A 23430-nucleotide genomic window follows, 5' to 3' on the forward strand; every position below is an offset into this window, starting at 1 on the left:
GCCTCCTGTCTGCCATCCTGGGGCTCTGCCCCACGTGTGTGCACCTGCGTGTCCTAGCACGCCCCCCTACCTGCTGTTACCATACGAGTCATAGTGTCTTGGGACTGGAGGAAGCAGATCTGGGTCAGGGGAGCTCTGTCCCAGCATTTCTGCCTCTCAGGGATGGGGCTTGGCCCAGGTTCTTGTGTTGAACACATCAGAGGTGTGACCATGCAGCAGATGAGTGTGTTCAGCAGGGAACCTCCACTAGGGTCCTCACAATCCCAGTCTCTTTGTGGACACATGACTGTTTCAAGAAAGACCTTTTAGAGCCCAAATCTAAGGCCTGGGGATCCAGGCCAAGGGTCTGCCTCCTGCAGCACCTGTGGCCTGTGCACGGGAAAGGGTGTGCTGTGTGGGGCTTCATCGTCTGGGACTTGGCTGTGGACCCGGCGGAGGGGGGGGGGGGCAGGGCTGAAGACTGACGGAAGTGGGAAGCAGGTTGGGGCCGCTTCCCCCAGGGATTAAGGACTAGGCCCCCCAGGAGTGAAGTGGATGGAGCTGTGGGGAAGGAGTGTACCCACCGTGAAGCAGGAGCTGCTGGTCTTGGGCACGGACGCAGATCCGGCGTCCCCACGGGTCCAGACTGTTAAACAGCCTGTTCCTGGCTAGGAACCTGGACGGCCACCTGTTTGCCCCTGCTGGACTGTGAGTGCCCCATTCCTCCTGGCTCTGTCTGTCCTTCAGCCTGCGTCCCCTACCTGCTCTCTGCTCCCAGTCACCACTTCTGCCCCTCGAGACCCCCCACCGCAGTGCTCCCCTGATCACTCCTCATTGCTGCCGCCTCTTCCCTTCACCCCCACGCCCCATCTTCCCCAGGAGATCCTGTCTCCCATTCTGGGGAGCTAGAATAGGTTCTCCCGGTTTCCTACCCTTGCCTGCCTGCCTCCCGGTGTTTAAGAAAACTGGTGATGGCTCATGGGTCGTACCTCACTGTGTGGCTCTGGGCAAGGAACTGGACCTCTCTGTGCCTCTTGTTAAAACTCAGCAGATTAAGGCAAGCAAAGGGCTGAGCAGGGGTTGCACATGGCAAGTGCTCAGTAGGTCTCAGTGTTCTGTCTTCTAGAAGGTAAGCACTGTGTGTGTGTACTCACGTACATACTTATGGCCATTTCTCATCCCAGCTCCCCTGGACACCACAGCAGGTGTCACTCCCACTTTACAGATGGAGTCACTGAGGCTCCCGTGGGGAAAGGGTCTCCACTGTCACTGCCTTGACCCGTTTCCTGCATACCTGCCATGTGCCAGCCAATATGCAGTGGATCGAGGATCCAGTGTTGAGTAGACCCCTGGTCCCTACCATTCTGGAGACCATGTCCTGAGACCGCAGCCTGTTCCCCATCCCCACACCAGAGCTCTGTGGCCAAAGGGCATCTTCCTCCAGAGGCCCCGTTTGTCTCAGGGTAGGAGCCCTGCCTCCAGCGGCTGCCTTGGCTCACCCCAACACAGATCCTGATGTAGACACCCTTGCCTCCAGCTTTCCTCAGTCTGCAGACAACCTGACCTATTTCCTGACGAAACCTCTCGTCCTCCTTGGACTCCTGCAGTAGCTTCCAGCCTTGCCGCACTTGGGTCTGTTCTTGACCCAGATGGAGAGGCATCCTTTTGGAACTAAGTCCAGTGGCTTTAAGCCTGCTCAGAACCCTCCCAGGGTTCCCATCCCACTCCAAATGAAAAGCAGGTCCTTGGCCATGGCTGCCTAAGCCTGTCTCCACATCACCTCCCTCCACCAGGCAGGTCTGCCTCAGGGCATCTGTGCTTGCCGTTCCTCTCCCTGGAAGGCGCTTCCCAGCAGTGAGACTCAGCCTCACCCTACTAAATGTCAGCTGAAAGTGAGTTCTTTCCTCATCAGTCCATTAAAAATCGAAACCCTTCCTCCACCCTAGGTTTAGTTTTGTCCGTAGCGCTGATGTCCATCTAACACGTATGCTCTGTGCTGGTGAGCCGGCACTTGGTCCAGGGCCCCAGCATTTGGAAGATGCTCGGTGAGTATTGGACGTTGAAGAAATGAGGTCTGGGGCTCACAGCCGCGAGCTCTCTGCTTGTCCACCTCGTACTGATGGTGGCGGTCAGATGGTGTCTCTTCTCTGTCCGCCCTGGAGCCCTCAGTCCACGTGGAGTCCTGCTAGTCGCTGGCATCTTCTAGAGAAGTATTTGAATCCTCCCGCCTTGTGTGGCCTCTCCTGACCTCAGGCTGTGTGACGTGGGCTCAGGTGCTGGGCCTCATCGGGGTGGCTGGGCTGGGTGGCCACAGCAGGCATCTTGATGCCGCTTGGGTGCTAGAACCAGGAGAAGGGTGGATGGAGCGAGCAGGTCTCCGCCCTGAGTCTCTGCGCTGGAGTCCCTGGTGCCATTTGGACTCAGACACGTGGTGTCCCCTCCCCAGGCCCCAGCTTCCCAACTCCTCCCTCCTGGGAAAGGAGAGAACTTGGGGAGGTGTGATTCACATGGGGTCATCTATTCAAACCTTTTCCTCGCAAGTGATGTGTGTTGGCATGGAAATTGGAAAACAGATAAACAGGGAAAATATAAAAAGTAAACCTCAGGAGGGGCGCCTGGGTGGCTCAGTTGGTTAGGCGACTGCCTTCGGCTCAGGTCATGATCCTGGAGTCCCGGGATCGAGTCCCGCATTGGGCTCCCTGATCGGCAGGGAGTCTGCTTCTGCCTCTGACCCTCCCTCCTCTCATGCTCTCTCTATCTCATTCTCTCTCTCAAATAAATAAATAAAATCTTTTAAAAAAAAAAAAAAACCTCAGGGGCGCCTGGGTGGCCCAGTCGGTTCAGCGTCTGACTCCTGGTTTCAGCTCAGCTCAATGATCTGGGGCTCCTGAGATGGAGCCCTGTGTCAGGCTCTGTGCTGGGCATGGAGCCTGCTTGGGATTCTCTCTATCCCTAGCCCCCTCCAGTTGCACACTGTCTGTCTGTCTCTCTCTCTCAAAAAAGTAAACTTCAAACACCCAGACACATCACAGTAATAATGCGGAAAGCCAAAGACAAAGGGAAAATCTGGAAAGCAGCAAGAGAAAAATGACTCATGCAAGGGAACCCCAAGACTGACAACTGACTTCTCAGTAGAAACAGTGGGGCCAAGAGGCGATGGGGTGACACCTGCTGAGAGACCACCCCACCCCCTCAGCCTGCCACCCACCTCCCCCATCAGGGCTAGTGGCTCGGAGCAGCCACGGGAGCTGGGCTGCCTTGGTCAGGACAGGCTTGCCAGCTCCCAGCTGTGGGCATTTGGGTGGGCCCCCTAGTCTCTTGACGCCTCAGTTTCCCCATATGTGAAATAGGATTATTTCAAGGGCTCCACAAAGCAGAGACTAGTTTTGTTTGCTGCTGTCTCCAGTGCTAGCCCTGGGAATGCTTGCAAAACTGAGTGTAGGGCACGCCCTTGGTGGCTCCCCCATGCCATCACTCGGCTCTGGGGACTCGGGGCTGAGACGTGCTCCGTTCAGGGCAGGGGCTGGCCTGGATTATATTTCCACCTGCACTGGCACAGGAGATAAGCTGGGGCTCTCTAGATTTAAATTTGCTTGCATTTGCGCTCCTTGGCTGTGCAACCTTGGGCAAATGGCTCAACTTCCCTGTGCCCTTGTTCCCTCATCTGTGACGTGCGCATGGCAACAGCCCCGGCTTCCTGATGCCGTCGAGGAGGTGCAGTGTGCAAAAAGCTCAGGAAAAGGCCTGCCGCGGCATGCCCGCAAATCTTTGCGTGAATGAATGAATGTTTACTATTACGAGTTATTTTGACCAGATGGACTCAAACCATCTGAGATGATTTTCCAGGTCTGTAACTCTGCCTGCAAGCAAAATGATGCTTGACTTTTCCAGAGCATTTTGAACACCTGTCCTAAATCCACACCCCCCAATAGCCTGTGGTTCCAAGCTTGTGCGAGTGGCCCCGGCGTGTGTGCGTGTGTGTGTGTGTGTTTGTTTCCAAGCTTGTGCGAGCGGCCCCGGTGTGTGTGTGTGTGTGTGTTTCCAAGCTTGTGCGAGTGGCCCCGGCGTGTGTGTGTGTGTGTGTGTTTGTTTCCAAGCTTGTGCGAGTGGCCCTGGTGTGTGTGTGTGTTTGTTTGTTTCCAAGCTTGTGCGAGTGGCCCCGGCGTGTGTGTGTGTGTCTGTGTGTGTGTTTGTTTCCAAGCTTGTGCGAGTGGCCCTGGCATGTGTGTGTGTGTGTGTTTCCAAGCTTGTGCAAGTGGCCCTGGCGTGTGTGTGTGTGTGTTTCCAAGCTTGTGCGAGTGGCCCTGGTGTGTGTGTGTGTGTGTGTGTTTGTTTCCAAGCTTGTGCGAGTGGCCCCGGCGTGTGTGCGTGTGTGTGATGGCATCCTCTGCAGCATTTCTGATCCAGGCCGACCAGCAATTGTGTTGAGTTCCTTTCGTTTCTCTTGTAGTCATTTGCTGGAATAAAATCATCTATTCTTTGAAAGTCTTTTGTTATTAGAATGGCACATTCATGAGGTTTGGAGATGTGCAAATGCAAGGAGAGTATCCAGGGGGAGAGGGGCCCCAGGACCCCAGCCTCTGGTTCTGCAACATGTTTATCTTTTTTGGAAACTGTTCTGTGTACATGTGGGGTTCGAGCAGCCTGCTGAGTCAGCCCCTATTGTGTGTTCACCCCTGGCCCTGGGCTCTCTCCCAGCAGAACCAGCATATTTGTTTTAGCATCTATATTTAATATAGTATTTATCGGAGAGAGGCAGCAATAGGGAACATTGTATTGTCCTCATAATTTTTCCAGAAATCCAGAACTATTCTTAAAAAAAAAAAGCCTATTAAAAAAATTCTAAGATAGGGGTGCCTGAGTGGCTCAGTCGTTAAGCGTCTGCCTTTGGCTCAGGTCATGGTCCCAGGGTCCTGGGATCGAGCCCCACATCGGGCTCCCTGCTCCGTGGGAAGCCTGCTTCTCCCTCTCCCACTCCCCCTGCTTGTGTTCCCTCTCTCGCTGTCTCTCTCTGTCAAATAAATAAGTGGAATCTTTGGGGGGAAAAATTCTAAGATAGGGGCACCTGGGTGGCTCAGTGGGTTAAGTGTCTGCCTTTGGCTCAGGTCATGATCCCGGCTCTTTGCTCAGTGGGGACTCTGCTTCTCCCTTCCCCTGCTCTTGCCTCTCGCTTCCTCTCTTTCTCTCTCCCTCTCAAATAAATAAATAAAAATTCTAAGATGGTTTATGATTCTCAGACTGGGAAAAACCCCCATCTTAGGTGGAGCTCAAAGTGCTAGCTCATGCATGGCGGAATGGGTATGCTTGCGTTGCTGACAGCGTAGACTGGTACAAACCGCATGGCGAACAATTCAGCAACATCTGTACAAATTACAAACAAATGTACGCGTTGGCACGGGAATGTCACTTCTAAGATTTGCTCTGAAGATCTGTTCCCTTGTGTGCCAAATGGCCCGTGTCCACAGGTTATTCGTTCTGGCGTTGCTGGTCAATGAGAACAGGACATGTGATTGACATCGTGGCACGTGTATGTGATGGAACCGAGAGCAGGGAGGTGCTGGTGTGCACAGACCTCCAAGACGTCCAGTGTAGCTGACAAAGCAAGGAGCAGGCGCGCCTGGGTGGCTCAGGTGCTTCAGTCGGTTAAGCATCTGACTTGACTGCAGCTCAGGTCATGATCTCGCAGTCCTGGGCTGGAGCCCCGCATCCAGCTCCGCACGCGGCACGCACTTCTGCTTGGGATTCTCTCCCACCCTCTGCACCCCCTCTCCAATAAATAAAATCTTAGAGAAAAGAAGAAAAAGCAAAGAGCGGCATGCTGTGTCCAGGATACTGCATGCTGTGAGGAAAATAAAAGGGGCTTGACGGAACTAATATTTAAATTTGCTTGCATTCTTGTAGAATTTCTTGGGAAAAATATAGACGCACTTGGTAACACTGGTTGTCTGATAAAGGGAACTGGGTGTCGGGGAGACAGGAATGAGAGGGAGCTGTTTCTTTGTAGAAACTTTGTAAAGATTTTATTTGTTTGAGATAGAGCTAGAGAGGGAGCACAAGCAGGCGGAGGGGTGGAAGGAGAGGGAGAAGCAGGCTTCCCGCTGAGCAGGGAGCCGGATTCGGGGCTCGATCCCAGGACCCTGAGATCATGACCTGAGCTGAAGGCAGACGCTTAACCGACTGAGCCACCAGGGTACGCCCCCCTTTGTAGAAACCTTTATCTAAAAAAAAAGAATTTGTTTTTTGAAAGAGTAACATTCATGAGGTACCCCAAGCTCTCCTTCCTTGAGGCAATTAGTATTCCCAGGTTCCAATGTGGACCTTCCGGAAGCATTAAATTCATATGCGAACAAGTAACACGTATCCTATTTTATTTTATTTTTTAAATTTTATTTATTTGTAAGAGAGAGTGAGTACAAGCAGGGGGAGTGGCAGGCAGAGGGAGAACGAGGATCCCAGGACCCTGGGATCATGACCTGAGCCAAAGGCAGACCCTTAACTGCCTGAGACACTCAGGCATCCTGACACGTATCTTATTTTTTTTTTAAATTTTTTTAAAAGATTTTATTTATTTGACAGACACAGCGAGAGAGGGAACACAAGCAGGGGGAGTGGGAGAGGGAGAAGCAGGCTTCCCGCAGAGCAGGGAGCCCGATGTGGAGCTCGATGTGGGGCTTGATCCCAGGACCCTGGGATCACGACCTGAGCCTAAGGCAGACGCTTACCAACTGAGCCACCCAGGCACCCCTATCCTATCTTAAAGAAAAATTTAGGGATGCCTTCCCCTGCTCGTACACACTCTGTCTCTCTGACAAATAAAATCTTAAAAACAAAAACAAAAATTTAAAATAAATTAACAGAGGGGCACCTGGGTGGCTCAGTTAAGCATCCAACTTTTGGTTTCAGCTCAAGTCATGATTTCATGAGTTGTGGGATCGAGTGCCCCCGTGGGGCCCTCTGCTCAGTGGGGAGTCTGCTCGGGGGATTCTTTCTCTCTCCCTCTGCCCCTCTCCCTACTCAGTGTTTCTCTCAAATAAAATCTTTTTAAAAAATGAACAGAAATGGTACTATATCATATGCACTGTTCACTATTGTTGCTTTTTGTTCACTTAGTCAAGCTTGGAGATCAGCCCATATTCACACATAATGAGTTTCTTCGCGTTTTAAAAATTCTGCAGTATGGGGTGCCTGGCTGGCTGGGTTGGTGGAGTGTGCAAGTCTTGATCTCAGGGTTGAGTTCAAGCCTCCTGCTGGGTGTAGAGATCACTTAAAAATAAAAATCTTTTTTTTTAAGATTTTATTTATTTTTTTGTCAGAGAGAGAAGGAGAGAGACAGCACAGGCAGGGGGAGCTGCAGGCAGAGGGAGAAGCAGGCTCCTGCTGAGCAGGGAGCCCGATGCGGGACTCGATCCCAGGACCCTGGGATCACGACCCGAGCCAAAGGCAGACGCTCAACGACTGAGCCCCCTGGGCGCCCCCAGGACGACTTATTTTCGCCTTGGCATCGTGCACGAAGGATCCGAATCGTGGCAATCTCTCGTGACTTGCTGGTTTGGCTGATTATGACGTCTGTGATCTCTCCATGCTGCTGGAAGCAGTGGTAATTCCACTTTTCGCCCAGGCATTGTTTCCTGAATGTGCGGCTCTGTGTGTACTCCTTGTAATTAGGACAAATGGCGAAAGCCCGCGGCATACCTGCAAGGATGCTGAGGAGTAAGGGGTGCGTACTTTCCACTTTCTACCAAGCTTCCATGCGCGTTTCACCGTCACGTGCTCCCTCCAGTGGCATGTGAAGGTGTCCGAGGCCCGACGACCTTGTCAGCACTTGGTGTCGTCAGACTTTAAACGCTTCTGCTTCGGCAGTGGGGTCCCACCGACTCTAGCTTACACCGCATTCTCTCAACTACTCGTGAGGACTGTCTTCTGTGTTTGGCCGTCGTGTGGATATCCTCTTTTTGTGACGTGCTTAAGTGCTTTTGCCAACTCTGGTGTTTTTCTTATTGATTTGTAAGGGCTCTTTATATGCTTTGGATTAGTCCTTTTTGGTTCTAGGTCTCGCAAATACCTTCTGTCCCACTGACTTATCGTCCATCTACTTTAGATAAACAAGTTGATTTAAAAATATTTAAATAAACTTCATGGATATAGTTTACACAAAAACACACCTATTTTAAGTATAGTTGAAGTTTTGGGATGCCTGGGTGGCTCAGTCGTTGGGCGTCTGCCTTCGGCTCAGGTCATGATCCCGGGATCGAGCCCTACATCGGGCTCCCTGCTCGGCGGGAAGCCTGCTTCTCCCTCTCCCGCTCCCCCTGCTTGTGTTCCCCTCTCCCGCTGTGTCTCTGTCAAATAAATAAATAAAATCTTAAAAAAAAAAACCCCTCTGTGCCTTCAACAGTTTCTGCCAAGGCCCACTCTTCCTCCCTACTCCACCACTCTGGCTTTGCGGCCTTCACCTCTGGCCCCAACGAAAGTCTGTGACGTACAAGGGCCACCAGCTTGCAGTCAAGCAGGATGGGACAGGAAGCCAACTTGCCGCACGTCTCCTGGCCCTCCCCTGGAGTGTGTGTGGGGGGGGCAGAACCTGTCCATGTGACAGATTGATTTCTATGATGAGGTCACTTGGGGTTAAACAGGAGAACCTGGGTGGCCCCACCCCATCAGCTGAGCCTATCTGAAGGACCTGGCCCTTAAGTGGGGCACCCGAGGCTGAGAGGGGCAGGGGAGAGGAGCCCGCAGGGGAGTAACCCAGGCAGCTTCCAAGAGCGGAGGACCTGAAACCCACCATCAGCTTCAAGAGCTGGGGATGTGGACTGGCAGACGCCTTCGCTAGTGAAACCAGAGTGGCCAGCTCGCCACGCCCGGGCCACAGAGCAACAGAAAGGGTTGGACGGGTGTCGTTTGAGGCCTGGGATGCAGAAGCACACATGGAACATGGTTTGCTACCCTGAGCTGGATCAGGTGCTGAGCTGCCAGCAGCTGGCCCCACACCTGTCACCTGGCCGTCCCAGGCAGGGAGCCTGCCAAGTCACACACCTAGTTCAGGAAAGAACAAGGGCAAACGTGATGGAGAGCAGGCCCAGCTCCCCCGCCTTCAGCTGGGACACGGGGCTCCCTCCTCCCCCGCGGCCGACCCCCGCCACTCCCCGCACGGCAAGTCCACGCACGCACTTCCAGGGCCAGGGGGACCAGTGTGGCTGAGGCAGCGGTCCTGGGGTGTCTGTGAGGCAGAGCAGCTGCTTTTCCAACTTTATTTAGAAAAACAAATCCAGGTCCCAGTGCCCCCGCACCCTCCCCCACCCCAGCCATAATTTAAATAACTTAGAGACAGCGTTGGGGGTCGGGGGTCGGGGTCAGGGGGAGGGGGTAGAGCTGGGAGAAAAACCCACTACAGTCGCCGCAGTGCCCGCTTCTTGTCCGTCTTTTTCTTGGCCGCCAGCTTCTTATCCCGCTCGCCCGCATGCTTCTTGGCCATGGGACCGTCGGCCCCTCCCGGGCCCATGGGGTCAGTGGAGGGGGCCGCACCCCCACTGGCCACGGCCCTGCTGGCCTCGGCGCTCCCGCCGCTGGGCCCACCGGCGCCCCCGTGGATCTCGGTGAGCAGGCGGGCACGGGCCGCGTACTCCTCGTAGTTCTCTAAGAGCAGGCGGCCTGCCTCCTCGTTGAGGGCCGACTCGGGGTTCGGGTGGATCAGCAGGCACTTGATGGTCTGTGGGGAGAAGGCCAAGGTCAGGGCTGGGCCACCCACGGGAGCCCCCCAAGCCTCCGGAGTCCAGCCTTAGGGCCTCCACACTGGTGTTCCCTGCTCTCCACACCCTCCCCCAAGCCGACTCTGGCCCTGCTCACACCTGTGTCCTCCCCTTTGCTCAGTGTCACCTGCAAAGGCCCACTGGGGGGCCGGTACTTGAGGAGCACCCAGAAGGAGATCTAGGAAGGGAGCCAGTCCCAGTACCCCTTCCCTTCTCGAGCCCCTTTTCACGGAGGAGCAAACTAAAGCCCAAAGTGCACGGACTCCATATAGGTGTGGCGGGCAGCGCTGGGGGAGCCTGAGGTGGGTCTGGCTGGACCAGCGGTGGCCCCGACACCCCGGTCGTCTGTCCCACCTCCACGTCAGCCACTGTGACAGGGAGCCTGCAATGCCCAAAACATGCATGGCCTCCACCAGGTGACAAGACCTTTCTTGTCTGCAAACGAGGCCAGCAAGAGCGGCTCCCCTGGCTGCTGAGACATGCAAGGCGATGCCCATCAGGGACCCCTGACCCCACAGCCAGAGGCCCCACCCACAGCTCCCCACACACTGCAGCTCCTTGGGATCACCGGGGACACAGTCACTCCGTGAGCTCATCTCCAGGGTCCCCAGCAGCCGCGGCTGACACTCCAGGGACAGGAGGAGTAGGATGTTTACCTTGGAGCTCAATCCTCCCCAAGTGCCCTGCAGGAAACTCAGTTTCCCCACCCCCCCACCATCTGCCCCAGGGCCCCTCAGCAATTCCATCAAAAAATTTTCTTTTTTTGAAGTAAGCTCTACACCCAACATGGGGTTTGAACTCACGCCCCAGAGATCAAGAGTCGCCTGCTCTTCTGACGGAGCCAGTAGGTGACCTAACTGTTCTAGTGACCCGTGGGGATCACGGGCGTCTCCATGCTGGCTCAGCTGACACGGCTCTGTGGGGGCCTCAGGCAGCACCCCTGGTCTGCCCCCACTAGATACAACGCTTACAACACAAAACGTCCCCGGCGGGCCAAATCACTGATGGCTGGGAAACGACAGTTCATGAAAATATTCTAGAACCACAGAGGTGACCACCGCCTAACTAACGAACTACGGACTTTAGACTGTCGAATTTGACGATACCATGAACTCTAGCTCGGGAAAGAAACAACACCCCTGACCGCATGCTGGCTTGTACCATCAGGAAAGCGTCCCAGGATACAAACCCATCGCCTGCTCTACAGCAAAAGTGCCCCAGGCACCACGCAGCCTGGACAAGCATACTTAGTGTCCTGGCTCAAGCACTGCCAATCCTTCCAGAACTTCCCAGCTGGAAACCTGGATTTTTACATGGAAGCCCCCAACTCCTTCAGGGCTGATTTTCAGACAGACACCGTGCACCACGGCTCAGACATCAGTGGGACGTCCAGGAGGGAGGCGCCTGGGCCACCCCAGAACTCACCAGCAGCACATGCCGGATGCCCAGCTCAGCTGTCCAGTCCCTCTTGAGCACGTTGACACAGATCTCACCGTTGGCGCCCACGTTGGGGTGGAAAATCTTGGTCAGGAAGTAGCCCTTGGGTGGGGAGGCAGGAAAGTCCTTCCCCAGCAGGAGTTTCATACGGAACAGGCCTCCGGCATAAGGAGTCCCCTCTGCAGTAAGGGAGAGGGGGTTCGGTTAGGAGGCTCAGGACTCTCTGGCACCACAAAAAAACCCCAAAGCCTCGTCTTCAGGCTGGCTATGAGGCTAGTGCCCCGCTGCCTCCTCCACCAGACTGAGGCATTCTTGAGAGTGGGATGGGGCTAGGTTAGGGGACCCCCATAGCCACCCCTGGATGTCTCATCTCTCAAGTGTCCCAGTCACGTCCCCTTCCCAAGAAGGGCAGACACTCGCCCCCACTGGCTCTCTGGAAAACCGTCTACTTGGAAGGCCCGCAGACAAATGATGGGACTGTTCTGTAACCTCCATGGTCTTCTCGTCTGCCCATCTCAATGAATGGTTCCCATCCCCCAACTTGCTCGCCTCACAACAGAAGGGGGAGTGGTTCCAGACCCACAGTGGTTCCTCATGCCCCCGTCACCACATCCCTCCGTGGTAGCCTGGGCAGCTGACCTCCTGGTCCCCTCCTGAATCTGACCCCAACCCCTAGTCCAGCCAAGCCATTTCACCTCTCACCCAACGCCAGTGGTCCATGGTCTCCTGACCGCCCCCTCCCCGTCAGCTGAACAGTGCAGCCTTCACATCTGCTTGAAATCCACCAACGGATTCCTTTCCCACCTCCTTCCAGACTCCTACAAGCCCTAAAAGCTTCATCGGTCTCTTCTTCCTGTTTCTACCAAGTATCCAGGGCGCCTGCCTCAGGACGTGGCCTACTGGGGAGCGCTGACACCCTCCCCACTGCCCCACCCCTGACCAGCTCCTCCACCCCACGCTTGTGGCACCCCTTGGCTTACTCCGTAGACACAACTCACTGTATCACCGCATAGCTCCACAATCGCGTGTGATCACTCGGTCACTACCGTTCCCTCCTGAGACGCTGCATCTGGCCTGTTCCCTGCCCTGTCCTGGGGGCCCCCGGCACAGCAGCAAGGAGTCTGCGGTCATCTGGCCCACCCTCCAGAGAACCCCGGCAAGGCGCCCCTTAAATGCTCTCTCGGGGGTCAGGGTTTTCTCACTACCCGCAGCAAAAATATCCGCGATAACTTGTTATCTGTGGTGTCCTGCCCTGCAAACCGTGAGCCCCGAGAGTAAGAGGTGTCCCTGTGCAGCACACCACCACCTCAGCTGTGTCCCCAGCACCTGGCAGAGCTCAGCTTATAATGGGGGCTTCCTGTTCTTGCTCTAGTTCTGCTTTTTTTGGTGTGTTCGTTTGCTTTTTAGATTCCACGTATAAGTGAAACCCTATGCTGTTTGTCTTTCTGACCTACTCTGGCACTGAAGAAGAGAAGTTCTAAGCACACTCCTCCTCCTTCAATCCCACACTCACCAGGGCCCTCGATGGTGACCTGCAGGTCAGTGAGGTCTTCCTCGTTGGGAAAGACCTTGATGCCGTCAGGCGGGTCAGCAGTCAGCGTTGTCACCTCCTTATACACCAGGCGAATGATGTGGGGGGGCAGGTTCTCCACATTGGAGTTCTGGACACAGAGAGAAGGGGGTGAGTAGCTGGCCGAGCCGGGGCCTCCTGCACGATCTAAGGACGCAGTGGCCACCCTGGTGTTGACCCTGCAGTCCCAGAACCCCCACCCAGTATGCTTCAGATGGCCGTCCAAAGCTGACCTCCCACTAGAAGTGGGGGGGGTGTCTTCGAAGGGGCTTGCGGATGGGTCCACCTTCTCCAGAAGCATCCAAAGCTCGCTCATCGTCCGGCACGGTCCCCCATGGTTCCGGGTACGCCCGAGGCCTACCTCGGTCCCCTTCCCTACCTAACCTTGGTGAAACCCTCTTCGAAACCCCAGCTCGGGGCTGGAGACGGAGGCGGAGCGTCCTTGCTCTCGGAACACCCACGGGCGAGCCACAAAGCCCCTGAGCCCTCCCCGGGACTCAGCCGGGCCTTCCCCTCCGGGGACCCTGCGGGCCGCCCAGGCTCCGCTCCTGCCCCGCCTCCAGGAAGGCCCGTGAGCCCATTCCAGGCCCGGGACCCCAGGCGGGCCCCCCACTTCCCCGGGCCGTCCGCGAGAGGCTCCTGAGACCCCGCCTCCTCCTCCGGGGGGAACCCCGACCGCCCCTCCCAGGCCTGGCCTCCGCGCTCACCATGACTGTGGCCGGCCGGGGGCGGGTCCCCCCGGCCCCCTTCCTGCGCTCTCCGGGCCGCCGGCTGGGGCGGGGGGCCCAACTGCTGCCGCTGCGGCCCTGAAGAGGCTCCGGCGGCGCCGCTCCACTCCCCGCTGCCTCCGCCGGCCGCCGCGCAGCGCCCTCAGAACTCCGCCCGCCCCGAGTGCCCGGCCGCACTGAGCCGGTCGCGCGCGCACCGCCCCCCTTTTATAGCCACCCGTAGACCACACCCCCCCGCGGCTCCGAAGCGGCGCGCCTCGACCCGTGACGTCACCGCGCACGGTCCTCGGCGTTCGAGGCACTCGCTCCCCTCCCGTAAGCTGCGGGAAGAAGGAGGAGAAGTTGGGCAGGGGGGCGCGCGGCGGGTTGGCCAATGGGGACGCGCGGGGGTCGTAATGGGGTCCCTGGAGAATGGGGGCGCTGAGACGGGAGGGTAGAGAGAGAAAAGACGCGCGGGGCAACGCGACCGCTGATTGGGCCGTTTGAATGAGACGCCTCCTCGGCCCGGCGTACGCGCGCGTGCCCTGACGCCCAGGAAATCGCGCACGCGACTAACGGTCGGCCGCGGAGCCGGGACGGGGCAAGGGTGGGCGGGACTCGGGGGGGTTTAAACTGATGATGGAAGGCTGACTGGCCAATAGGGAAGCGCAACCGTAGACTGGCGTCACGAGGCTCGTACGCGCCAGCCCTTGGCGGAGAAGGCGGTGCCAGGGGGCGGGGAGGAATGGAGAGTAACCAATGGGGGCCTTGTCTAGCGCGGGCCTAGCGCCTCGCAGCCAACGAAATTCGTCGGTTTTGTATATGCAAATGATGTGTGCGCGGCCACCCGCGCCCGCTCCTCAGCCCGCGGTGGGGGTGGGCGCTGCGAGTAGGCTACATTTTTCTGCGAGGCGCCATTTTGTGCGGGCACTGCGTCGTGACCCGTGCCGTGCGCGGGGGCGATGGAGCGGGCCGCCGGGCCTTGAGGGCTTGGCCGCCTGTGGCCTAGCGTGGCCAGGCGTCAGTCACGGCGTCGGGTTTCTGTCTCCCCACGTGGAAGATGGACACTGGCAACCTGGTGGTGGCAGGAGGGAGGTCGAGGCACGGCCCTGCCTGCGACTGGTCCCCGGCGTCCCCCCTGCAGGCCTGCGCGGTGTCCCCCGACGGACCCCCGGCCTCCCCCCCGCAGGCCTGCGCGGTGTCCCCCGACGGGCCCCCGGCCTTCCCCCCCCCCCGCAGGCCTGCGCGGTGTCCCCCGACGGGCCCCCGGCCTTCCCCCCCCCCGCAGGCCTGCGCGGTGTCCCCCGACGGGCCCCCGGCCTCCCCCCTGGAGGCCTGCGCTGGGGGCGCAGTGTCCCAGCAGCAGGGACAAGGTAGTCAAACCGGGTCCTACGATAGAGTGCGTCCAAAAGACACAAATAAGGAGAACGGTGGTTATTAGGTAGCACATACCGCCTTGGGCCAGACCCTGTTCGTCCTCTGCATGCCCGGTCACGGCCCCTTGCTTGCGACCACCCTGTCCGGTGCATCGCTGTAGGATTCCACTCCGGATTTGAGCGCTGGTGCTGTGCGGGCAGGATACTTTGGGAATGAGCAGAGTAAAAGGGCTGAAACCCCTGCTGTCGTGGAGTTCACACCCTCCTGGGGGAGCCAGACAAGCAAGCAAGAATATACGGTCCTGTCGGAAACGATAAAGGCTGAAGAAGGGTACATCAGGGCCAGGAGGATAGAAAGGGAGGGAGGGTGGGGACCTTGAGCTATGGAAAGGTCAACGGGAGAAGCATTCAGGGAGAGAGAACAGCAAGCTCGGGGCCTGGCAAGGGGATCACACCCCGTGTGTTTCAGGCGCGGCCAGGAAGCTGGCAGGGCTGGGTCAGTGAGCCTGGCGAGTGGAGGGCGCTGAGGGGAGAGAGGTAGGGGAGAGGCAGGGAGGTCCCAAGTCCAGGCCGCCCAGTAAGCAGTGTGTTATTTCCTTCAAGGAGGAGCCGCTGGAGGTTCTCAGCAGAACATGACTGTCTGACCTCCGGGCAGGAGCAGAGAGGCCAAAGAGGAGGTGACTGCAGCCATGCAGGTGGAGGTGATGGCCCGCGGAGCAGGTTTGTGGCCGTGGGGTCGGGAGAGGTGATGGGGTTCAGTGCAAGTCAACAGGACCTGGTGTGGGGGAGAGGGAAGGGTCATCTGCGCCCTGAACAGTCACCTTAAAATGGGGGTCAGCAAACCCAACCCGGGACTCAGTTCTGCTCCAGCCCGAGTGGCCTAGGCAATATGCAGACCAAGGCGGGGGGCAGGGGTGTGTTCCAGTCACACTTTGTCTAGAGAAGCAGGTGGTGCCCCGAGTGGCCCTCGGGTAGGTCAATGTTTACCAGCGGAATCCCAATCCCGACACGCACCATCCCTGCTGGAAACTTTGCAAGTGTCCTCTGCCCCACTACCTTTTGAGTAAACCCCCGGCGGCCATAAGCACACTCTCCCCTGGGCCACCTTTCTGTGGGTCCCCAGTATCAGCCAAGCTGTCTCACTGGAGGACACGTGGACGTGAGTCCCTTGTCTTCTCCTCTTCCTCCTTGTGGCCTTGGATCACCTTATCGTCCCTCACCTCCACTCCCATGCTTGTTCACTTCACCCTCTTTGATCCGGGTCTGTCAGAATTTGTCACCTCTGAGTAGACCAGCCCCAGGACAGCAGGGACTCTCCCCAGCCCCTAGCAGAGTGCCATATAGGTCGGAGGTGTTTATTCATTCAACAGGCATTTACTGAGCGCCTACTGTGTGCTGGGCACCATTCTGCTTAGGGCACCTCTTTGCCCTGTAGTGGGAAAGGCAGACATAAAACAATCGAACAAATAAGTAAAACTTGGGGTGCATGGAAGGGAGCAGGAACTGTGGAAGAAAAAGTAGAGCAGGAAGGGGCTCGGGGTACCAGGTGATGTGAGCGCCATGCTGAATTTTACAAGCCAGGTGGCCAGGGTAGGCCTCACCAAGCAGGTGTCATTGGAACCCAGGGTTGAAGGAAGGCGGGAAGGGAGCTGTGTGTGTGTCCAAGGACGAGCTTCCCAGGCGTGGGAACAGCTGGAGCACAGGCTCAGCACATTGGAGGGATGGAAGGGAGGCCGGTGTGGCTGGAACAGGATGGGCCATGGGGGAACGAGGTGTGTGTGGTTGGGGTGGTATCACACAGGGCCTTTGAAACCTTTTCTCTGAGGGAACGGGGAGCCACCACAGGGTGTTGAGCAGAGGAGCGCCACGGTCGGACTCAGGTCTTTCCAGTCCACTTGACTGCGGGGTGCAGAAGAGGAGGGTGAGGGCAGAGGCAGGGCAGCGGCCTGAGAAGGGTCGCTGATGGCAGTGAAAGATCTGTCAGTGGCCGATAAGCATGTGACAAAAGGCTCGACATCATCAGCCATCAGGGAAATGCAAATTAAAACCACGGTGAGATCCCACTTCACACCACTAGGGTGGTTATTACAGAAACCTCAGATGCTAGCGAGTGTCGGAGAGGATGTGGAGACATTGGAACTCTTACACACAGCTGGTAGGAATGGGAAGACGCTACCACTGCTTCCGAAAACATTCTTGCAATTCCTCAAGTGCTTAAACACTGAGTTACCATGTGACCCGGTATTCTATTCCTCAGTATTACCCTAGAGGAATGAAAACATCCGTGCACACAAATAGTCATGCACAGATGTTCATAGCAGCGTTACTCAGGACCACCAAACGGTGGAAACGACCCAGAAGCTCATTGACTGATGATGGACAAACCCACTGTGGTAATAGCCACATAGCAGGGCATTACACGGCCGTGGGAAGGAACGGAATTTTTTTTTTTATAGATTTTTTTTTTTAAGATTTTATTTATTTATTTGACAGAGAGAGACACAGCGAGAGAGGGAACACAAGCAGGGGGAGTGAGAGAGGGAGAAGCAGGCCTCCCGCGGAGCAGGGAGCCTGATGCGGGACTCGATCCCAGGATCCTGGGACCATGACCTGAGCCGAAGGCAGACACTTAACGACTGAGCCACCCAGGCGCCCCAGAAGGAACGGAATTCTTAACGCATGCTACAAGATGGAGGAGACTCAGAAATGTTATGCTGAGGGAAACCAGTCACAAAGGACCACATATTTTATCTTACTTTATTTTAGTTTTAAAGATTTTATTTAAGAGAGAGATCATGAGCGAGGGTGGTGGCAGAGGGAGAGGGAGAAGCTGAGCAGGGAGCCTGATGTGGGGCTCGATCCTCGGGCCCTGGGATCACGACCTGAGCCAAAGGCAGGCGCTTAACCATCTGAGCCACCCAGGCACCAGTCCCACATATGTTATGATCCCATTGACATGAAATGTGCAGAATCATCAAATCCATACATACAGAAAGTAGATTAGTGACTGCCTAGCTGGGTGTGGGGGATGGGGGACAGGGAGGGGGTAGCTAATGGGTGCAGATTTTCTTTTTCGGATGGTGAAAAGGTCCTAAAATTGTGATGGCTGCACGACTCTCTGAGTAGATTAAAAACCATTGAATCGTGCACTTTAAATTGGTGAGTTGTATGCATGGGGTGTGAATGGGGGGCGGGGGGCTAGGCTCTGCGGGCCTGAAGGCCAGGCTCCTTAGAGCCCTAGGGAGCCAGTGAGGAGTTCTGAGGGGGTAGGGTGGTGAGTGGGTTTGGTATTCGCACTGAGGCTAGCTCGGGGCTGCTGTGTAGACTGGATTGGAGGCCTGGAGCGGAAGCAGGAAGTCTGGCAGCAGTTGGTCTTGGCGTGGGCTGGTGTGGTGGCATAGCAGTTGGAGAGAAGGGGACAGACTCGAGAACTAGTCAGGAGGTGGCCTAGGGATGGCCCTCTGAGTCGGCGTGGGAGACTGGGGCGGGCTGCTGAATACTGGTGGCCCGGAGACTCATACACTGAAGCTCAGGCTGTCCCTGCAGCTTGAGTTCTGGCTTCACAAGTTAATCGTCATTTCCCCTGCTCATTTGTATTAAGTGATGAAAGACATAGGTACTTGGGGGGAATTCACGCAGTGACCCAGGTGCACCCAGTAAAATCTGGAGGTGCTGCCCTTGCCCTCCTCCCCCCACGCTCCCACCCCCTCAGGTACCCCTGTTAGCACCCCGGGGTCCTCCCCACACCCGGAGGTTGACCTAGAGATGTCCGAGCCCGTGTTCCCACAAGTTCCCACACGTTGCCACACGTGCCTCCCTGTGGGAGTGTGGAGACCAGGTGCTGTGCATTGCTCCTCAATAGGAGCACGCCGCGGCTTCTCGCATTCTCCCGCCCGCGGGCGTTTACGCCAGGTTGAGTCTGGTGGGCTAGAAGCTGCAGTGAGCACGCTTGAACGTTTATCTTTGGGCGCAGTTGGGAGCTTCTCTGGAGAAATTCCTAGAACTGAGATTTGCACAAAGAGCCTGTGTGTTTGCAGTTCTCCTGAGTGGTCCTTGTTTGGATCCCCACCATCATCAGGACCTGACCTGTTCATTCAACAAGTGGTTTTTGTTTTGTTGTTGTTTTGTTTTCTTAGCACCGTTTGCCAGGTGCTGTTCCAGGTGCTTGGGATGGATCAGTGACCAAGACAGGAAACCAAACAGTGCCTTCCTGGGACTTTCATTCCAGCAGCGAGAGAGATAGTCAACCCATAAGCACGAAAGCCAGGGTGGTCAGCTGTCCAGGTTTGCCCCAGATGCGGGACTTTCAGCTCTAAGACTGGGAGAGTCTTGGGCTAGTTTGTAAGAAAAGTTGGAAGGATGAAATGATACTAATTACTGGAAAAATTAAAGCAGGATAAGGAGTATCAGGAACGCTGGGGGAGGGAATTTTAGGCCGGGTGGTCTGGGTAGACTTTCATCGAGAAGGAGGCATTTGAGCAAAGATTTGAAGGAAGCGAGGGAGCACGTTGTGTGGAAATCTGGAGGAAATCATTCCAGGTGGGATGCAGCCTCTGTCAGTGTCCTGATGTGGGCATGAGCCTGAATATCAGCAGTCTTCAAGATACACGTCATCACGGGCAGACACATGTGCTTTATCTTTCCTGTGCGCTGCTTTCCCCGCCTCGTGGCTGAGCATCTTTACGTGCGCAAGCGCCTCCATCTTCCTCTCTGAGGCCTCTGCCCTTGGTGGCCTTGCTGTCTCTCCGCCCGGCATCTGCCGGCATGCAGTAGGTCCCGGGAGCAGACGTCGGAGCTCCCCGGGGTGGGAGTGGCCTTCCTTGTTGGGTGAATATGCCTGCCTCTAGTGATGGACACACTGGTAAGGAAACGCACCGCTGGCTTGTTTCGGCTCCACAAATCCTAGACAGCAGGGCCGACTGCACGCTGGATACAAACACGCTTTCGGGCACCAAGGGGCTTCCTTTGATGCCTGTAAAACCGGTCCCCCGATGCACACCCAGATTCAACAGATCGGTGCTGGCAAGGGTGGGAGCAGACAGGCTTTCCAGGGTGCAGCTCGCCACACAAGTAGCAAATGTTCATTTATTAAGATTTTATTTGTTTATTTTATTTGAGAAGTGGGGAGGGGCAGAGGGAGAGGGAGAGAGAATCTCAAGCAGACTCCCTGTTGAGTGTGGCACCTGACATGGGGCTGGATCCCCGGACCCTGAGACCATGACCTGATCCACAGCCGAGAGTGGGACGCTTCACCGACTCAGCCACCAGGCGCCCCTGAGTTGCAAATCTTTGAAACCTTCCAACTCTGACATTCGTCTCCTGAGAGCTCATCCTGGGGGGGAAGAAGTGAACACACCCAGTGGTATGCAAAAGATGTCCCTTGGGGTATTGTTTATAGTCATGAAAATCGGGAAGAACCCAACCGTGTGTGGGTGGGGACTGCAATATTCGACTTCCACGTGTCTGCAGGATATGGAAAACCTGCTGCAGTTGAGAATGAGGGTGAATTTGTTGTTGTTGGAATCCCTGGTGTCTCACAGTGTGATGAAGGGACTGGATCCTCTTCCCTGGGAGGATCACATGCAAAAGCTAGCAAATGCCAGAGGAATTGTAAAATTAGCAAATTATCAATCGACAAACACCACAGTAACAACTGATTCAGGCCAGAGAATCGCCCGTGGAGGTTTGAGGCAGCAGGTGGAAGTTTGAAGAGCACAGTGGCCTCGAGGTATCACAGGACCCTCAGCCAGGGTGCTTCCTGTTTACCAAGGTGTTCGGTCAGCCACGGGGTCAAGGCTGGTATCAGCAGTCCCAGATGGCTGAGGGCTTGGGCTCCCCGAACGCTGATGCCCCAAGAAGTCAGCATCACTGCTGAGATTTTCCTGCTGGATGTACACAGCCCGGACCTCTCCTCAAGGGAACCTCAGGCCCGGTGCAGGGACGTTGCACAGAATAGTGTCAGTGTCATGAAAAAGGCAGAGAGACTGCTCAGGAGACATGGTAAGCAGATGCAGTGCTTGTCCCCACGTAGCAGGGGCTGAAAAGAAATTGCTCTGAAGGACAATATGGGGACCGTTGGTGAAACTTGAACGTGGACTTTATCAGTGTGAAGGGCTTGGTTTTGATCATTGTCCTGTGGACGTGTAAGAGAATGTCCTTGTTCTTCAGAAATGTCCCTTTTGGGATAAAGGGGTATGACGTATGCAGCTTACTCTCAAATGCCTCTGGAGGGAAAAAAAGGATATTTGTAGGGAAAGAAAATCCTAAAGCAGTGTGTGGAAATGTTGACAATCGGTGAATGGGCGAAGGGTACACAGGGGTTCTTGGACGTATTCTTGTCTCTGTTCTGCAAGTTTGAAATCATTTCGAAACACGAAATTATCTGGTGGAGAATTCAGACGCCGCAGACCTGCCCCGTCAAACAGGTTAAGATAGCTGTGCAGGGGCCACAGTTGAAGATTGAGTGCTTGTCAGGCCACGAAGGCAGAAATGCTCGTGTCAGATCTGAGCTTTGACTGGCCCCACTGAGGGATGGGGCGTGTGGATCAGACTGCTCTCTTCTTCTTGGTGGAGCACAGATGAAGAAGGCGTCTGGCAAGGAGAGGCCGTGCTGAATGAAAACTGTGTGCCTGTGAGCCCTGGCATTCCACCTCAGGGTGGGAATCTCTCAGCTCGCAGTCACCCCCGGGCATATGCCCAGCCAGGGGGATGCCAGTCAGAGCCGGCCCCACTTACATTTACACTCAAACTGATTTTGTTTTTAAATAGGCAATACACTGACCCCAAAAACCTGGAAGCACAGAGAGTAGATGTTGAAGAGCCCCTCGCCATTCATCTCCCCCCCCCCCCCCCGCCCCACAGGCCACCCGTACCAGCCAGGATTGGCCATGCTACGCTGCAGTAACAAGTAGCCCCAAGGCCCCAGTTGCTAAAGGAACGGGGCTATTTCTCCTTCACACCACATGTCCTTTGAGGCTTGGTTGAAGTCCTCATCTGGCAGCACCCTTACTCCGGGGCTCTGGCGGATCTGTCTGGGACCCAGGCCGACAGAGCAGGCATTACCTGGAATATTGCCAGTGACCATAGCAGGGGGAAACGGAAGAACATGGGGATCCGTCTGCCACTGGCTCTCAGAAGCTTCTGCCTGGCAAGGTACTTCTGCTCCCACTTCACGCCAGTCACAAAGGCACATCTAATCTCAAGGGGGCAGGGAAGTACAGCCCTCCTGTGTCTCTAGGAGGAGAATCTCTGAGTGCTCAGAAAACCCATGCTCAGATGCACAGCATGGTCACCTGCACACCCCCAGTCATCTGCAGACAAAGACATCAATGAAAAGAGGTGATTTCTGAGACTATGCAGACAGCGCTTACATTCACCACCAGGCTTTACAAGTGAGCACACCAGCAATACTCGCGTCCCCTCCTGCCCCACTAATCTCTAGCCAGGCAAGTCACCCAAGTAGGTGCAGTCTGGCCAGTGGTGAACACTTAACTGTACTGAAGGGGACGAGGCTTTCTCAAACACAGATCCCACGTCTCCCTCCAGCAAGCTAGGAGCAAGCACCTCTGCACAAGGAGGGTGTGATGGTTAGATTTCATGTTCCCACTTGTTGGGTCAAACACCAGTCCAGATGTTGCTGTGAGGTATTTTGTAGGTGTGATATTTTTTTAGAAGATGTATTTATCTGAGAGAGCGAGAGAGAGTTGGGGGGAGGGGCAGAGGGAGAGAACCTCAAGCTGACTCCCCACTGAGTGTAGAGCCTGATGTGGGGCTTGATCTCAAGAGAGATCTCATGAGATCATGACTTGAGCTGAAATCAAGAGTCTGATGCTTGGGGCGCATGGGTGGCTCAGTTGGCTAAGTGTCTGCCTTAGGCTCAGGTCATGATCCCAGGGTCCTGGGATCCAGCCCCAAGTTGGGCTCCCTGCTCTGCAGGGAGTCTGCTTCTTCCTCTCCCTCTGCTCCTTTCCCCTGCTTGCGCTCTTTCAAATAAATAAAATCTTAAAAAAAAAAAAAGAGTCTGATGCTTAACTGACTGGGCCACCCAGGAGCCCCTTGTAGATGTGATTAATTTTATCAGTTGACTTCAAGTAAAGGAGATGATTCTAGCTCATCCAATCAGTTGAAGGCCTTAAGACCAAAAACTGAAGTAACTCAGAGAAGAAGGAATTTTGTCTCAAGGCTGTAACATAGAAGACCTGCCTGAATTTCCAGCTCCTTGACCTGTCTTACAGACTTTGGATTTGCCAGCCCCCCCCATCACGAGGCAGTTCCTTAAAATGAATCTGTACACACACACATGTCCTATTGGCTCTGTTTTTCTGGAGAACCTTGAGTGATGGAGTAAAATCTAAAATTTGGGAAACACTTAAATGCATCAGAGAGGAAAGGGTTTTCTTTTCTTTTTTTGTTTTAAGATTTTATTTTTAAGTAATCTCTACACGCAACGTGGGACTCAAACTCACAACCCTGAGATCAGGAATCACATGCTCCCCCTACTGAGCCAGCCAAGCACCCCAGGAAGGGGTTTTCTTAATGATAAAGTCAATACTGAAATGAACGTGCACAACCCACACCCAGAGGGATGTGCAAATGAGCCCTTCAGTGCAAGATGG

At 55.5% G+C, this 23430-nt stretch overlaps 2 protein-coding genes across 3 annotated transcripts in view; one reads left to right on the top strand and one right to left on the bottom strand.

Moving 5' to 3' along the window:
- Positions 1-9213: 9213 nt before the first annotated feature.
- On the bottom strand, positions 9214-13637 carry UBE2S (ubiquitin conjugating enzyme E2 S). The gene is made up of 4 exons (XM_006748596.3): positions 13440-13637; positions 12676-12823; positions 11151-11341; positions 9214-9685 (listed from the first exon to the last, which is right to left on the bottom strand). Exons 1-4 carry the CDS (start codon positions 13440-13442, stop codon positions 9365-9367), a joined length of 663 nt encoding a protein of 220 aa, XP_006748659.1. The 5' UTR covers positions 13443-13637; the 3' UTR covers positions 9214-9364.
- Positions 13638-13728: 91 nt separating this feature from the next.
- Positions 13729-23430, top strand: part of ZNF628 (zinc finger protein 628) — a 61089-nt gene continuing 51387 nt past the window's right edge. Inside the window, exons 1-2 of one of the 2 annotated variants that reach the window (XM_081807336.1) lie at positions 13729-13775; positions 15419-15535. The gene's annotated coding sequence lies outside the window, so the exon portion shown is untranslated. Of the gene's footprint in view, positions 13776-14340; positions 15147-15418; positions 15536-23430 lie in introns of those variants that run through there. The other variant, XM_081807335.1, reaches the window with a different exon arrangement.

This window comes from Leptonychotes weddellii, chromosome 16, assembly GCF_054177405.1.
Source record: "Leptonychotes weddellii isolate Sample4059 chromosome 16, ASM5417740v2, whole genome shotgun sequence".
Lineage (NCBI taxonomy): Eukaryota > Metazoa > Chordata > Mammalia > Carnivora > Phocidae > Leptonychotes > Leptonychotes weddellii.